Source organism: Wyeomyia smithii, chromosome 2 (assembly GCF_029784165.1).
Source record: "Wyeomyia smithii strain HCP4-BCI-WySm-NY-G18 chromosome 2, ASM2978416v1, whole genome shotgun sequence".
NCBI lineage: Eukaryota > Metazoa > Arthropoda > Insecta > Diptera > Culicidae > Wyeomyia > Wyeomyia smithii.
Genome location: NC_073695.1, coordinates 250,889,511 through 250,907,572, shown reverse-complemented (window position 1 = coordinate 250,907,572; position 18,062 = coordinate 250,889,511). Strand labels below are relative to the sequence as shown.

Here is an 18,062-nt window from a genome sequence, read left to right as displayed (position 1 = left end):
TAAAGTTCTCTATACAACTGCATTCGACATAAATCAATCAAATGGTAATATCTTTATCTTACAAACGAGAGTTTCATTTTTATTCTTATGAGATAAAGAAAATCCTATTGTCTATAATCTTTTTTTAAATCCATGAATAATCTTCTATTTTCCGTTTTTTTCGTGATCAAGTATTCGTCGTTTAAGCACGAAATACAAATTTGATGCTATTATCAGACACTTTCGAGATAGACAAAAGGCAATTCCAAGTGTGAAAACGAAAACGAAAACGCAAAAAAAAATCAAAGAAAATTTTCCGAGGAAGACGCATGAAAAACCGCAAACGATTGATTAAAATTGAATTATTTTTATTTTCTTGAAAAAAAAAAACAAGCAAATAGCAAATCAATATTATGACTCATAGTCTATGAGTGCACTGAAGGAGAGCAATTTTCGCCTTGGAGCCAACAGGGCAAATGATATTTTTTTTAAATTGTATTTTGAGCAAATCTAGAGCTTTTCATTGACTTTTTTTTCTAAAGAGAAATGATAAAGCATTCATTTGGAGCAAGACAAATGGGCGATCTTGGATCTCAGCGCCAGCTTTAATCTTATCAGAGAAACGTATAGAAAAAAATCTTCACAATTATAGATGAGGAGCGCTTGGTTAGAGATGTTTTCATATTTTTTTCAAAACATGAAAAACTCTTCGGCAGAACTTTTGTTTGTTCGCAAGCTTCCTGGAGTGGCAGCAGCCTTTTTGATAATTTCGATTAGAATAGAGCTTAAATTTTTTTTTCAAACGCATGAAAACTGTTTTCAAAAAATGTTTATTCGTTTTACGTGCCGTTGGTTAATCAGAAAAGATACAACTTTAAAACTATTTGTCATACTTTTTCTGATTCAACGGAAATTTTAAAAAAATCATAAAAATAAAACAAAACTTTTCCAAAAAAAAACGCCAAGGAAACGACATAAAAATCGTCTTTAATGAGATTGTTCTTATGTTGTTTAAAAAGAGGCGCACAAACAAACAAATAATGTTAATGCTCTTATGGGGTTATAAATTTCTATTTATTTACGTACGCTCTTACTGTCGGAATTTTACACGCACACACACATTCTTCGCAAAACTCTCGTTTGATCGCAAGCTTACTGGAGTGGCAACAGCTATACTCCGGTACTCATCCGGTTTTTGTTGGGTTTGTACTACAGTCAATAATATTAAACAACTTTTACAGTAAACCACAATTTCAATCTTCCGAACATCTCGAAAACAAGAGCTTCCGGAAAAAACTCATTCAGACCATAACATAAATTATACACACTTTCAGAAAAAAAATATATTAAGTGCGCAACTTTGTTTTTTCCCAATATATGGCGCCAGCACTAAGTGATGGTTGATTTTAACAAATCTAAGAGTTGATACACCCAGCTAAGGAACATAGCAAATAGACCGCTTTGACGCGTTAGTGATTCTATTGTGGCGATATATACTTTTAGTTGCATAAAAATATATGATTTTGTGCCAAAGACAACGGCAGCTGTAGCGCATCGCGTGTTAAAAAAAAGTTTAACGGAAATGCTGCTCTTAGTGAAACAACGTACCGTAATGGGTCCGTCGCCTCAAAGACTATAATTTCGATTTTGACGACTGTTCGCATGAATGAAACCTTCGAAGATGCTGAATTAGAGTACATGTTAGATAAACCATGGCTGAATGCTTCATTAACTCATTAACTGAATGATTCATTTTGATTTAAAGCTAAGAGATGTTAACCGTCGTTTTTCCGCCTATGGACTACTGCTCTAGCGGTAAAACAAGAGGCGTTTTCATCATCGTATCGTGATGAGTGGTGAAAAACAGCAACCCAAGGGAAAAAGCGGTTATGCGTCTACATCATCGACTCGATCAAACAGGCGTGCCGTTCCTCCTCGGACAATCACTACCGTGAAGGAGAATATTATTCACTGTGGAAACAACTGCTCTCACACTGATGGGCAAAGCGACGCACGTATATGAAAAGCATGCAAAAAACACCGCGATGGAATCTGGAATATCTCTCCAAAGCGTGTAAGCTGGTGTAAGCTTTCTCACTCGAAAGGACATCACGCACAATAACTACACAACAGAGCTCCAGTAGTGCTTTTACTGTGTGGCTCAGCGTATATCAAATGAGGGGGTCATCTGGGTAGAAAAATAGATTGCGTTGTTTGCTTTGCATCTCGGAACTAGAAAAAAATAAATCCAGCGCATGGTTGCTCTTCGAATGGTTTCGAATTTATCTCAGCAGTGCGCACACCGCAGTGTACTTCTGTGTGTTCTCACTAGAGTGGTTCACCACTCTTGTTTTGCTCAGCTTTGGTGTAAGCAACAAATGTATTTTTTTACGGGCGGCAGAAACACAGCACAAAACAGAAAAAAGAAGTGTGGTGCAAGAAAATGCTTCGCACCGTGCCCATGCTGGGCAAGAAATGAGTGGTGAATATTCACTCTGCTCTTTCCACATATAGAAAAGAATAACAAGCCTGATGTCTGTTTGTTTTGAGATTGATAAAAGTAATAACTTCACCTGGAATCAACGAAAACTTTAAAAAATATATCAAGGGAAATTGTCGACTTTCGATTACTCTTATTTTCTTGGAAAAAATATGTTAGTGCCCACAATGTACGAAGTATAATCAATAATATCACACAACGTATATAGTAAACCACAGTTGAAGTTGGTGTTTCTTCCAAACACCTACAAAACAAGAGCTTCCTGAAGAATCCAAATTCAGAGCATAAAGAAAACTTTATACACTTTCAGAAAAAAATATAATAGGTGTGCAACTAAGTTCTAGCTGATTGTCTGGCGCCAGCAACGAGTGCTGGGCGATTTTGAAATATCTAAAACGTGATGCACCAAGCTGAAACACAAGGTAAATAAACCGCTTTATACTTGTATTTGTATGAAAATGTCTGATATTGTACTCAACAATCGTTTATTTGTGAAAAGTTCTGGATTTTTCTGAGAAAACGGTGATTTAAGTGCATCGAGAGTGAAAAAAGTTTACGGAAATGCTGCTCAAAGTGAATTTCGATGTTGACAACGATCGTCTTTTTTCATCGTCTGTGAACAACTGCTCCAGCAGAAAAAAGGAGGGGTTTTCTTCATCGCATCGTGACGGATGATGAAAAATGGATTCTTTACAGCAATCCAAAAAAAAACATCGTGTCTGTCCGAGTATACAGTTGCACACCTAATAATCAAATTTTTGGTCAATAAGTAATCGCTAAATGATTTTCAATACTGGAGCATACCACAATTTTGAAAGGCAAGCAACCGAAGCATTTTATTAGAAATTAGCAAAATAGATATAACTCCAACATACAAAATTAGATTATTGTTTCATTGCAGAGTGCTCTTTGCATGCTTGTCATTCTCCTCAGTAAGTGGAATGAACGGAGAAAAAATTCACCGCGCACTTCCCTTTCAGTATGTGCCTGCGTGTAGCAAATGCTTTCACCACACTGCTTCATTCTCCACTCCAAAGTGTCTCAACCAACTTACAGAGAGACAAACACACTTCCAATTCACCCCACATCTAATAGAAACAACAGGGGTGAATCACTCTACAGAGAAAACGCAGAAGTACACCACAGTGTCCACTGGCGAGTAGTTCACCGCGGTGCTTTCAGGAAGCTCACCAGATAAAAATCGTCCGTCCTTCTCTTCTAGCATGTGCGTTGATTTGCTCTTTAGTGTGAGAGCAGTTGTTTTCGCAGTGCAAGATGTTCTCCTGCACTCTAGAAATTTGCATGCAAAACTGATCGTAGAAAGCATTTTCAGAAACATTTAATTTGAACCAATGTCAGTTTGGCCTTTTTTTAGGAGAGGATTTTAGGAATTCATGGTGTACAAATATAGAAATTAGGCATGTAATTCTTTTGTCTTCCTTTTGTTTACCCCGTACATGATATACATAAAACGTCGTAGGTTCTACTTCTCTGATACGCTACAACTTATTAGGTATTCGTGAGAAATCATAGATAAAAATAGCATTTAACAAACAACGAAAAATATGTTTGATTTTACTTTCAATAAGCTTCTAACAATAGATCGATTTTCAAAAAATATATATACAATTTGCAATATGTTTCCTACTGGTAGAAAAAAGTTAAATTTTTCATTCTAGTACATATTATTCCAATATGTAAAAAAGTCAAGAACTTTGGTTTGAAAATGATTCAGGAAAAAGAACATTCACGTAAAAAACAAAAACGAGATCCTAAATGGGATCTAAAAAGGACACTACACTAGCTCGACTAAAATTACTCGACTAGGAGTTGTGCTTAAAAAATCTGTGCTCGAAAACGAAAATGCTTTCTTCATCTACCCGGTTTTGCTTCATGTACCGACAACCGACAGTGGGGCGAAGTGTCGCATACTGGCACGTGTAGGACGTGTATTGGACTGCTTTGGTAAGATTTTTACAGCAGTCTAATACAAAACCAGCCGAAGCAAACCGCTGCCGAAGTAGTCCGATACCCTATTATTTTTTGTCCCTCTGCAACCATCGCAAAGCATCTTGAAACAATTGTCTTCGGCTGGTCGTTCTCGCGAGTCGGGGAGAGTAGACAGGAGTGTGTGCATATGATCTCGAGAGAGGCAGCGAGCAAGAGTATGCGAAAAAGAACGAGAAATAGCTTGAATGGAGATTTCTCCAGTGTGTAATAGCGGCAGCAACGAAAAGCTCACATGAGGTGTTGCATACTGTTCGCGAGCGAAACTAACAACACTGGCATACGCTAGCAACGTGTAGTCTGTCGTGTTTTTTTATAAATATTAAATAATAGAATTCTGTTAATAGGTATCTGTATTTGTACTTGTATTTTTGTCGATTCACCTGACAATTTAACCCTCTAGTGCCCAGTGCCACCGTTAGATCTTCAGTTGAAACTCTAAAATGCTTCAATCAATACTTAAAAAATGTTTATAAAAATTCATGGTGATTTTTTCGAAGTCCATCTGAAAATTAACTTGGGCACTAGAGGGTTAACTATTGTCTACATGAAGTAAAAACTAACATCTAAACCCATTGCAACATCTCAAACCTTGAAATTATTTTATCAAGAGCACGTGAGGAAACATTTCTGAAATCAAATAAATCTTCGACCAGCGTGAAGATACCTACGGATGAATGACGTCAGTGGTTCATAAAAGCCGTACAAGGTCCGATGAGACCTAGTTGTCAGTAAATTTGACGAACGAAGCAGTCTACTTGAAGCTCAAAAATCAAGGTGATAACGAAAAACTTGGGCATCAAGTCCATTGTTTAGCAGCTTAGCTACGAAGATTGCTTTTTGAACCTTTCGACGACTCTCCAGTGAATCCACATTCAACAGCTTACAACGATCTTTGCTGCAGGGAAGATTATTAGGTGTACTCCAGGGTAAATGTCTCAGAGCGATACGAACAAATCTTTGTTGAACACGTTCTATTCTGTTTCTCCAGCACTGGTCATGAGGACTCCAGGCAGGCATTTTCAAGGATTGGTCGAACTAAAGCACAATACAATGCTTTAAGGCAGTGTGGATCTGTAAAATCTCGAGCAATTCTGGTGATGAAACCAAGTTGTTTCGTGGCTTTGGATATGACAGCAGTAAAATGTTGATTGAAAGTGAGCTTGTCATCCAACATAACTCCAACACAGCTAAACTAATCTTCGGACACATCCATTTATCTGATAATTAGATGAAATGGACGTATAACAACGACGGAATGTTATGACCACACATTTGGCGATGCAGTAGCGCAGCGGCTGAAAATAATAGCAGGAACACCGGAGAGTAGAGACACTAGCCGCAGCTGTGTCTTACAGCCACTTGCAAACACAGACGAAAAATGATCAGCAAACAATTCGCAAGATTCCGTAACAGTCGAAGATTCTATACCGCCCAAGATGACACCAGAAGGAGGGAAGAGCTTTTCTCGTTGAGGGTTAGATTGCAAACTGAATTGCGCCGCAAAACGTGGGATTTGTAGGGAGAACTAGTTTTTCAACCTACGGTACGCATCACTTGCATATTTAAGAGCACGTTTATTAGAGAATGTTCGTTGTTTGCGAAGCAGACTCTGTCTTGCGTTGCGTTTCGACATCGTATCAACCATCGCAGCTCACCATTACCCCAAGCAAGAACTAAAGGGGGTCTAACTCACGACAGATTATCGTCCAGCCAATAATTTAATTAATTCAAATAAAAAATAAATTCAAACATTAAACAAATTTTCTTTGATACGAACATCTAATTCAAAACGATGCAACACATGATAAAGCTTCAACCTTTGAACCCGACGAATGAACCAGATAAACTGATGACAAATTCCATTAATCAATTATGTATTTCACCATACAAGTAACCCATGAATCATTCCTCCAAAAATTGATTCGAGATCCCATTCAGTAGGCAACTTTGTCCCCGATTCCATATCCTTATCTGTAATCAGTTGCTACCGAAATCTCGAACAACCAGCAACAAAGAAATGCGACTCTACCCATTACCAATTCCGCTGCTACCTTTATGCTCTCCTGCTATCTTTCACAGGTCATTGAAAAGGAAATCGATTTCGGGAAGCGAATGTAAATTTATGAATGTGTAATCTCATTGTCAACATTTGTTCTAGAGCTTCTGTTTTTACTCGTCCACCGAATGCGGACTGGGGGAAGGCTAACAAGGTTAAGCACGTGTCCTAGACCGCTCTGCCCGGTTTCGTTTAGGTCCAGTCACGGTGTCTAGCCCGATCGAACGTGGAAACCTTAGAAATTAGAAACTCTCGACTGCTCGTGTGCCGAGCGCTCTCGCCAGTGTCACACCGCTTGTTGTGAAAAGGATTGATAATGAAAGTCAATATTGTCGCTAAGCTGTTTTGAGGTGATGTCGAATTAATTCGGATTTCGGTGCAGCTGTTCTTGCTGGTTCACTGAAAGTTTAATTTCTTTTCCTATCTATCGATAGGCGAAACACCGCTCAAAGTTCAGTCCTCAGGGCTTTGTCTGCGTTGCTGAAAAACGCGCAGAAGATTAATGGTTGATGAGTCCAACCACAGACAGAGTCAGCGCTGCGAAAATAAATAGAAACAATACAATCAGACCTGGACTTTGCCCAATGCCGTCACCCTCAACAGGTGTTTGGTTGATCAGTTTTGCATGGCAGACTAATGGCCATGGTGCGAAGCGGTGTGCATTCATATTTGTTCGTTAATATCAAGTACACAGATGATGAAATGTGTTAAAACGAACACTGATTAGGGTGAATCCGCCTAGCTTTGATCAGACAAAAGAACTGGGAATATGGGAGGACTGGTTCAATTCGATTCGGTGGAGGTGACCCTCTGCAGCGACAATTATCTTATCGCTTCTGTTTCGTTACGCTTGACTCACAAAAAAGTGTGCGGTAATGAACAAAGAATCGAGACTCGAAAAGTTTACAAGTAGGTTTATAAATAATCGATGAAATAGCTGCAGTTGCGGCTCAATTGGAAACATCTAACAGCTAATCAGAGAAATGTTTTATGGCACAGATTATTGGTTCAAAATGTGAAAACAAACCGCTTTACTCTAAGTTATAAAACCATCTCTTAACTTTTGAGGAGAGAAGGGAGAGTATAATTTCTTCAGACGATTATAAGACCATTAACAGCTTGAAATTTTGAGTCTCCTATGAGAGTATAAAAATAGATAAACTTCATTCTAGGCACGAAAAACTAAGAGCTCACGGGAAAATAAACTAACCTGAGGTTAACAGAGCATTATCATTAGGGCACCTAAAAATAAAACGGTAAGCGCAACAACCTGCAATCTTGTTCAGTCACAAGTTGTAATCTCTCCGTAACCCAAAAAAAAAAACGACTAATTGCCAGTTCAATCACATAACACTAACAAATAACCTAGTCTTAAGCTATGGTTTCGTTCACCCCGTTTGCGCTATGCCAAACCAAAAAAAAGGTACAATCACACAAACCGAATTCATCAACAACGGAACGGACATGACCAGGCAGTTTGCCGACAGCTGATGTAGCTAATGTAGGTGCCGACTCCAGGCAGGTATACGCCGGTAGATAGGTAATTAAGTTTCAAGTTCGAGTGAAATTCGATAAACTTTCTGGGTAGAATAATTGGCCTCTTCTCTTTACATAACATAAAGGGAATGAACGAATATTCAAGCTTAGATACAATATCCTTTTCAACACTATTCGAAAACAAGGTAAAAACAAACTCACCTAATGGCATATCGCACAGCAAGCAGCAAGCGGCCAGCGTTCCGGCTGAAGCTCCACTGATCCGGTGCAGCAGTAGATGCGGGGCATACTTCTTGAAGCAAACGGCCACTCCGACATGATAGATTCCCAAGAAACCGCAACCGGCAAACGATAGATTCATCTTAGAAGCCATAAATTGAATACCGAAACCGAGTTTCTAAAAAACACTGAGATTCTGGCTGGACACTGAAACGCACTCCACTTTTATTAGCTTCCAGCAGCCAATTAAATTCTTTCGCGCTGCTGCCCAGTCGGTACCTGCTTCTGCTGAAGACCGCTTGGTTCAAAAAGCGGATAATTATAAATTCTCCACTGCACTTTTTCGGCACTCTCTCTCACACACACACCCACGACCGTGAGGATTTGTTTTCTCTTTCTTAGGCCCCGGGTTGAGGATAGGTAAACAACTGTTAGAATGCACAATAAATTCAGCTCTTCGACCCTTGTATTTCCGTACACGCACTGGTTCACTTTTTTCACCGAGGTCGTGAAATAGTTTTTTTTTCGTTTAATGACTTCTCGTTGTTCAGAACGTTTGGTTTCCAGAAGTGTTTACATGATTCTGGAATGAGAATAGAGAATAAGAGAAATAAATAAATTGAGTTGAATTAGACTTAGGGCGTTTTAATTGCCTTAAGAAGTGATTATAGCCATGCGATGTAAATTCGGATTAGAATCAAAATTTATCTAAACAAAATGTAAGAGGCGCACAGTGCTTTTCATGATTCCTGTTTTAATTCGAGTATACTATGTATTGAAAATTGTTCAAAACTGCTCCTCTTATCTTAACTATTTATAATCTCTGAAAAAAATAACACGACTACTTTCACATATACGAACAGGGTTGTCATTTGGGGCAAATACTGAGGGTTCAAATTCCGTCAAAATTTCAACACCTTCGTCACACAATGTGGAATTTATATCGTTTTCCAAAGAATCGATGTATTGTATGTCCACTAAAAGCTGAGAGAAACGTACCACCAGTTAGGTAATGATTTAGAAAAAACATCCACGTTCCCAGCTGCCAACAGCAGCATACTCACTAAATTTGCATCCACAACAAGCAAAATACATCTTCAAATATACTTTAATCAATAACCAGAATACCCGACAATTCACTTTACTCTGAACAACCAACGAAAAATCACGATTTTTTTACTTTTCGCCTCTCAGAGTAAAGTCTCTCCTTAATATATAAAAAAAAACTCCCAACTTCGAATATATAAAGTTGCGCCGAGTTACCTCTAAAATATGATTTAAATTACTCCTCGAAGTGTCCTCTATAGAATTACATTTTTAAAGCGGAAACTTCCGGCAAATTTGTGAGGTTTCATTTATAGATCAATGTTGTATAAAATAATAACAATTATACTGTTCTTTCACTTATTTACCCATTAGGCTGATAAAGTGATGAATATGCCATTAATTTGCAGAAATTGAACAATCATACAAACAGCCTAAACGTGCTTCATTAACTGTAATTTTGTTAATTGTCTTGCCCATTTAACGCAATTTGCTATGCCTTCAAAGTCGTCTTTCGAAGCGGAGTCGGAGCACAATTTAGGATCATTTTTCGTTCGACCATTGAAAACATACTCCCATTTCTAAACTCAGTTAGGGATCACTCTTTTGGATTTTTCAGATCTTTCAAACATTTTCGCCTTTCTGTGTCCGACTTGAGATAATTTCCTTGTTTGACTTTTACTGATCTCAAGAAACATTTTTTGTCATGCTGAGCTCAATTCGAGACCGTTTTTCTGTTCAGCGTTTTTCGCCATTCTGAACAAAATGAGCTCAATCGTATTCTTTTCTTGGTCTTCGAAGCAACTTTTGCCTTGTTGGTATTGTCTGTCTCTTTGACATATTTGTTACCATTCTGAACTCGATTTAGGATCATTTTTAGGCCTATGGAAGCTTTTTTGCATTTCTGTACCAAGTTAGGGATCTTATTTTTGGGCTTTTCTGACCATTCGAACCATGCTGAGCTCGTTTTACGATCACCTTTCTTTTTTACCTTTACTATCCCTTAAAATAATTCTGGGAACTATTTTTGTCCGCCTTTTTTTTGCCATTCTGTGCTTATTTTGGAATCATTCTCTTGTGTGCATTTTACTGACCTTAAGAAGCATATTTCTGCCATGCTGAACTCAACTTAAGATCATTTTCTTGTATGACCTAGGGTAGTATTTTTGATATCCTAAGCAGCAATTGGGATCACTTTTGGGTTGTTCCTTCCTTGACCCTTGGAAGTGTGTTTTCACCCTTAATCTGATATTATTTTCTTGTTTTTTTTTTTTTTTTTTTTTTTTTGAAAACGGCTTTCTTGTTTGGCTTTCGCTAGTCTTAAAACCATTTTCCCGCAATTATAAACTTAATTTGCGATCAAATGCTTGTTTGACCTTTTTGAAGTTTTTTTTTTGTAATTCGAAACAGATTTTGGGATCACTCTTTGCCCTTCTCTAGCCTATCGTTTTTCACCACTTTGAGCTTAAGGTGAAACCTCATTGAATCCAAAAATGGCCGACTTCGAGTCATCACTTCGAATTTTCAAGAGCACAAGACTCAAAATACTCATTGCGTTCCCTATGAAAATTCTATTTTATGTTTGCTTCACCACAGCAAACATAAAACAACATTTTCACAGAGAACGCATTGACTATTTCCGAGTCTTGTGCTTTCGAAAATTCGAAGTGGTGACTCGAAGTCGGCCATTTCTGAATTCAAGAGGTTTCACCTTAAATTGATATAATTTTCTTTCAAGCCTCTGGAATCGTTTTCGTATTTCTAAATTAAGTTTTGAATCACTTTTTAGTTTACCATTTCTTAACTTTTAAACCTTTTTATTCTTTCTGAAGCGTTTTTCGCCATTCTTAGCTTGATTTGAGATCATTTTCTTGCCTGGCTTTCAACCCTAGAAAAATAGTCTGCGTCAATTTGACTTCTCACTTTAAATGACATTGCTATCTCCTTTTTCAAATACTGCAAACCCGTTCTCGTTTTTCAAAAAACTGAATTGGGGTTAATGTTATGTATCGAGGTTTAACACCGTAATGAAAACTCATTATTGAATTTCATACAAAAACTTGCATTTTAATGATTTGAAACTCATGCATCAATTTAATGCCAGAATAAAATTATCTTTCCAGGGATTTCACAGTGTTACACCAAATTTGGAATTACTTTCTGGCTTTTCGTGATCTCTGTGAGCATGTTTTGCCATTATGTCTCTAATTTGGGATCATTTTCTTGTATTACCGTAGAAGACGTTTTTCGCCTTTCTGGTTTTAGAAGCTCAATTGAAATCTATTTCCCGGCCTTTCAGCTTCCGTTATTTTGAGCGTCATCTAGGATAATTTTTTTTCTTTGGCCTTCGGTAGAGTTTCTGCAATTTTTGAAGTAAGTTTTACCCTTTTTTAGCTTTTTCGACCGTTCAAAGCGTTTTTTTTTTTCTCCATTTTCAACAAAATTTAAAATCACATTCGTGTTCGACCTTTTAAAACGTTTTTGCATTTCTGGATTTAGATTGAGATCACAAGCTTTTTTGACATTTCGGAGCTTTGTTCGTCTTTCGGAAGTCGATTTACGATCATTTTCTTGCTTTTATTGGCCTCAAGAAGCAGTTTATCGCCATCCTAAGCTCAATTTAGGATCATTTGTTTTTTTTTGGCCTATTAAAGCGTTTTATCCTATCCTGAACAGAATCTGAGATAATTTGAACTAAATTTGAGTTGTTTTTTTTTGCAGACCTTTCAAAGCACTTCGCTATTTGAACATAACTTTGGATTATTTTTATTGTTTGATCTTTCTGAAATAAGTAAGGTATTCTTATTATTCTGAGCAAAATTTGAAATCATTTTCTTGTTCAGTCTTTGGAAGCATCTTCGGATTCTAGAACTAAGTTTGCAATCACTGTTTTGACTTTTTTGGATTTTTTTTTTTGAGTTTCCTGCCCATCCGAGACCTTTTGAGCTCAATTCAGGATCACTTTCCTTGTTGGCCTTTATTGGCTCTCAGAATCATTTTTCGCCATTTTGGGCTCACTTTCTGATTGGCCTTTAGAATCGTTTTCACCCTTCCAAACTAAATTTGGGATCAATTTTTTTGTCTTTTCTGGCCTTTCAAGCCATTTTCGCTCTTTTAAGCTAAACTTGGAATCCTTTTCTTGTTTGGCTTTAATTGGTCTTAAGAAGCATTTTTCACTCAATTTGAACCATCATTTTCTCGTATGACCTTTGGAAGCATTTTTACCATTCTGAATAGAGTTTGGAATTCCTTTTTCTGTGCTTTTCTGACTTTTCGAAGCGTTTGTTCGCCATCCCAAGCTCAATTGCTCTATCATTCCATCTTCTTGTTTGGCCTTAAAAAGCGTTTTAGCAGATTTACAATAAATTTACAATCACTTTTTCTTTTTTTCTGACTTGTCGAAGCACTTTTCACCATGTAGAACCCTTTGAAAAAATTTTCGCATTTCTAACCTAAGTTTGAGATCCATATTCCAGCCTTCTCTGGTCTTTCAAATCGTTTTTGTTTTATCATTCTGAGCATAATTAATAATCATTCTCTTGTTTGACCTGTAGGAGCGTTTTCGCTCTTCTGCACCGAGCTTGGGACCGCTGTTTTGGCCTTTCTAAACTCAATTTCAAACCAATTTTTAGTTCGGTCTTTTTTGGCCCTAACAAGCATTTTTTCACCATTCTGAGCTCAATTTCAAATCGTTCTTGATACGGATTTTGAAAGGCATTCTGACCAAATTAGTTGTTGTTTGTTTTTTACTGGCTCTGAAACGCATTCTTTGCCACTCTGAGCGCATTTTGCACAATCGTTTCTCAATTCTAAACTGAATTTGGGATTATTTATTTGACTATTTCTGACTTTCCGAAGCATTTCTTCACCATTTGAGCCTATTAACGGGTGATAGCAAAAGTTTTGGATATTTTGAAGTTCTCATATTCCACAACAAACAAGTTCAGAGATAATTTTAGCTGTATATATGTAAGCTTTCTCTCTCCTATTTATGCCAGTATTTTTTGTTTTGTTTATGCATGTCTAGTTGTGGTCAAAAAGGGGTCGAAACAAGAAACATTGCGCAAGCACAAGATTCGGCCTGTCTGTCCAAGGTAGTCTACGAAGTGCGACGTTTTGTGAACTGCGAAACGAATGAAACGCTTTTGCAGCCACTCAATCCTATCAGTCCAGCTGTCTCGTATGGCGCCCACACTACAGTTGACGATTCCACAATCGGTCTCACTAACGCCGAATATAATGATTTCAGGTCATGAACATTAGAGAAATCTTGAGACACCTTCATAAGAAATCCTACCTGATGACTTGCACGGTCAACAATAGACTCGATGCGGCCCAAAAGTCAATATATCATAAAGTAGTACTCCAAGGTCATTCATTTCATTGACACGAGCTAGAGGTGTACGTCATTTTATGGGATTACTTCTTCGATAAAATGAAATTAAGGCACATTTCTGGACACTGATAGTCATTGAGCTTTTTTGAAACCAATCCTCAAAAATAAAATTTACTAACGACCATAAAAATCTTCAGATCGTCAGCATAGAACAGCTTACATCATCTCCCAAGACGGGCTTCGACATTATCTATAAACAAAACGGAAAAGAGTGGTCCAAGATTACTTCCTTGGGGAACGCTTGACTCCGTTTTAAATATGAGCGATACAGTCCGTAGTGAAACAAAGCAAGTTACTTGTCACAGAGCGACCAGGACGAAAACCGTGTTGGTCAGTAAAGATTATACTTCTTGTCTGAACCAGCATGTGATCACTGAGAATCATGTCAAATAATTCCGACATGTTCTTAGTGATGTTATACCACGATAGTTACGAACATCTTTTCAATTCCCTTTCTTATACATCGGATAATTATGCGAGTTTTTCCAAAGAGCTAGGAATTTCCCTTGTTGAAAGGACCAATTATATATTTTCGCCAGGCAAGCTCACCCATGGAGCATCAGAGTACAGCTTCATCAATAGTAGTAGCAGTTGTATTGAAAGACAGTAGGAAAATGATCAGCTAACAATTCACAATTAATCAATGGGTCAATTGAGGATTTATTATCTAGAAAAATCTTCGCTAAGATTTCATTATTATTCCTTCGCATCGTTCCAACAAACTGCCAAATAGTTTCAGGGTTTCACCGTAGATTTGCGTGTTAATAAAGTACTGTTTATGCAGTCGAGTGTTCAATCCACGTTGCGAATGACTTGCTTGCTTAAAATTGCTTCAAGAATTGCACTTTAGTAATCGCAACGAAGGATTTCCTCACGGAGGCTTTCCCGGTTTACGCTGGGCAGGAACAATTCAATTTGGCCATTGTAACAGCACCTCCACAAACCTCGGTACAGCATCGTCGACGTTAGCTCTACTATGCAGTGAAAATTCTCTCAAGACATTGAAATCTGTGTGCTTGAAATCTAATCGAGGTGTATTGTCATACGAGCATAAGTGAATGCCACTAATCCATTTTAGGGTTAGATCAAGCGATGGGTGCGGGGTATCTATTTTGACGAGAGGAACAGCTGCTTCAACAACGGTACACTGCTCCCGACTTCAGAAAGCAGAATCGATAATATTTCCTTAAGAATTGCTGATAATGTTATACTGCTGCAAATTCATCATTGCCATGCAACCTAGTAAAGCAGCATTACAACTGCTGACACCATCTTGGTTTCAGTCATTTTCCACGCGATATTTGCTAGATTGAAATCACCACAAACAAGGATGTTACCATCAATCTTAGCGCATCCTAACGGTTTGCGAATAGACACTGCTGTTCTGGACCAATTGAGAATTGTTGCAAACATCGGGTGAATGTATCCTGCAACCAGGAACAAACCCAACTTTATCAAAGCGATTTGAACAATTATACTCTCATATTTCAGTATTTGTGTTTATTAATTTGTTTCAAATATTTTTTTTTGGTAAATTCTGTTAATTTACAAAGAGGTTACTCACAGACAATGCTTTTGTAAGTCTTGTTATAAACAGCAGTATTTCTATAGTTTTATCTATAATCCATTATTTAGGATAAATAAATAATAATTCTGTCATGTTTTCCAGACGATTATCCTTAACAGATCTTTCTATACAGCAAATCTATCTAAAAAGATCTATCCGAAAATTATTATTGCTTATTGCTTCAATCGTACCTTATAACACTTTCTGTCATGGGGTTGCCCGAAAAATAGAAAATTTTCAAAATTTTCAATTTTCAAACATTTGTAACTTTTGAGCCATTGTACCAAGTTTTAATATTTTGACATCCAATTAAAGATAACGTTTGGATCTTTCAAGGAAAAAATAAAAACTGTACTTTAAATAACAATAACCGTGCGATAATTACGATACAACCCGTTTTTTGCCGTTTTGGAGGGTTTGAACCCCAAGAGACCCATCGTTTGATTTTTTTTTTTGCATTTTCAAGTAAATTTTACATAAAGTATCAAATTTTCACGAAGATATGTTTCAATACTCTGGATTTGGAATTTTTAAAATCTCTTCGGTCCACCAAAACCACCAGGCGTCTCCATAAAAAAAGCTACTTCAATGCAAAAATATTAAAGAAAATAAACGGATCTTGAACCTTTCAAACATACGGTTTGTATAATTATTTTTCTCATCTATAGTTTGTATAATTATACTGCATTACATTTTTCTTTTTTTATCTCCAAAATAAAAATGACCTCCGTGAAGTGTGGTTATTCATGTTATAACTATCCTGAGATTCCACCTGATAAAAATACATACCAAAATTTCCGGAACTGAAACGGATTGAAAGTGTAAAACTATTGTAAAGATTTTTTTATAAACAGATTGGATGTAACAACTATTAGTTTACAAGTAAATATAGTATCATTCTTCAATTATCGAAAATATCACTTAATTGTCAATAGGTGACATTATCGTGCAAAACTGCATGCTATTTTGTCTGCTTTCACTAAATTTGGCAATCTAAACAGCATTCACTTTTCACACTCAAACATTTTTTTAAAGTGTAATCCAATTTTACAATATTACTCAATAACTTTGTAGATTTATCGGCTTAATCAGTCCGTGTATAGAAGCAAAAACGATTTTTTGTTTCTTAATCCGACAGTTTCGGTGACTGTCGGATTAAGAAACAAAAAATCGTTTTTGCTTCTATACACGGACTGATTAAGCCGATAAATCTACAAAATTAACCGCTACAGTCGACAAACAAACAAGTTACTCAATAACCCACAAAAAACTAAAACTTGCTTCCTTACTTGAGCGTGTTTCAATCAGCCAAAGATGCACTTCTCACTATTTAGTTTTATAAAATTAAACTGAAAATCTTCGATTCTTCCAGCTCACAGTATAGAACAAAGCAAGTCCAATTATCACAATATTAATTAAACGGCAAACACACACTGCAGTCGAAGAAGAGAAAACGATCCAGGACGGAACAACACAGCACAGGACTCTAGACCAGCAGCTAAAAGTAAACTGAAAGCCCCTGACGGTCAGGCTGTGTCATTTTATACTGCCTGTCTTGGTCCGAGTGGACGACGACGACGACGACGATGAAACGTTTTATTGGTGAATGAGAGAACCCGCGTTCGTACGTCCTCCGATGGTGATTAGACATCGCCATGTCGCGCGAACCGCGACTGTTGACATCGGCCGGCCGCGCTAGCAATCGTCAGCTGGCTAACGTCACTCCGTCCAGCGTGTGCGATAGACACACTCACACAGGCTGAACAGTCGGATGGATTCAACTCGTTTGCTTGTGGTTTCCGATCTCTTCTTCGCGGTTGGTGTGGTTATCAGTAATCGTAGCCCATTATTATTATACGTATTATATTCAGTTTATATTAATTGTTTTGCAACTTTCTAGAGAGGGTGATGATTGATACAACAATCCATCGAATGTTTTGATGGAACGAGATTCAGCGTTAAGACGTGTATACTTATAATTGTTTTGTATCAGTCTTTCAAAATAGTATATTTAAATTATTCTATGCGGTTCTGTGTTTTCACGCTTTTTTGCACTTATGTCATTCTAAAATTACTCTAAAACCCTTACGCAAAGAAACAAATCTCGATGCCAGTCCGTAAAACCGATTTCAACAAAAAAAAATTATCAAAGGCTAAACAAATTTGAGCGTTTTTAGTCGTATAGATTGTCACAGTCTATGTTGTAAAGTGAAAGACTTCTGAAAATATTTTATTAACAAGTAAGTTCAGAAGTTATAAATGAAAATGTGTTTTATATTTTGGCAAAATTCGCAAAGAAACTTTCGTTACTATTCCTGTGCTGTGAAAAAAGAAGTTTGATGTTTTTACGAACATCTTTTTTATTCAATTGAATAGTTTTGTTACAGAAAGGTTGGCTTTAATTGAATAAATGTTCCCGCCTTAACAACCAGAATTGCGGGTTTAAAATTTACTTTTTCGATTCCATATAATATAAAACGTCTAGAACATTCTCTTTAATTTTCGATTTTATTGAATGGAATCTCGAAGAGAGACAGTTCTCGAAAATTCCACCGACTCAAAACTGATTTTATTATTAAAATCAATTTTGAGTCGGTGAAATTAGTTGAAACACAAGAATTGAAAACTGTTCAATCACGATGCATTGCTGTTGAATAGGTATGTGGGATTTTTTTTCATAACCTATTCAACAGCAATGCATCGTGATTGAACAGTTTTCAATTCTTGTGTTTCAACTAATTTTGCATGCTGCTTCGAATTGAACTTTTTTGATTATATCTTTACCAGAAAAAAA

General features: G+C 37.0%; 1 protein-coding gene across 1 annotated transcript in view; it reads right to left on the bottom strand.

The window, feature by feature from the left end:
- Window positions 1–16,799, bottom strand: part of LOC129722193 (1-acylglycerol-3-phosphate O-acyltransferase Pnpla3-like) — a 47,083-nt gene extending 30,284 nt beyond the window's left edge. Inside the window, exons 1-2 of the mRNA XM_055675482.1 lie at window positions 16,558–16,799; window positions 8,244–8,844 (exon numbers count right to left, since the gene is read on the bottom strand). Coding sequence (XP_055531457.1) covers window positions 8,244–8,415 — 172 coding nt within the window. The 5' untranslated portion in view covers window positions 8,416–8,844; window positions 16,558–16,799. The remainder of the gene's footprint in view (window positions 1–8,243; window positions 8,845–16,557) is intronic.
- Window positions 16,800–18,062: the final 1,263 nt, after the last annotated feature.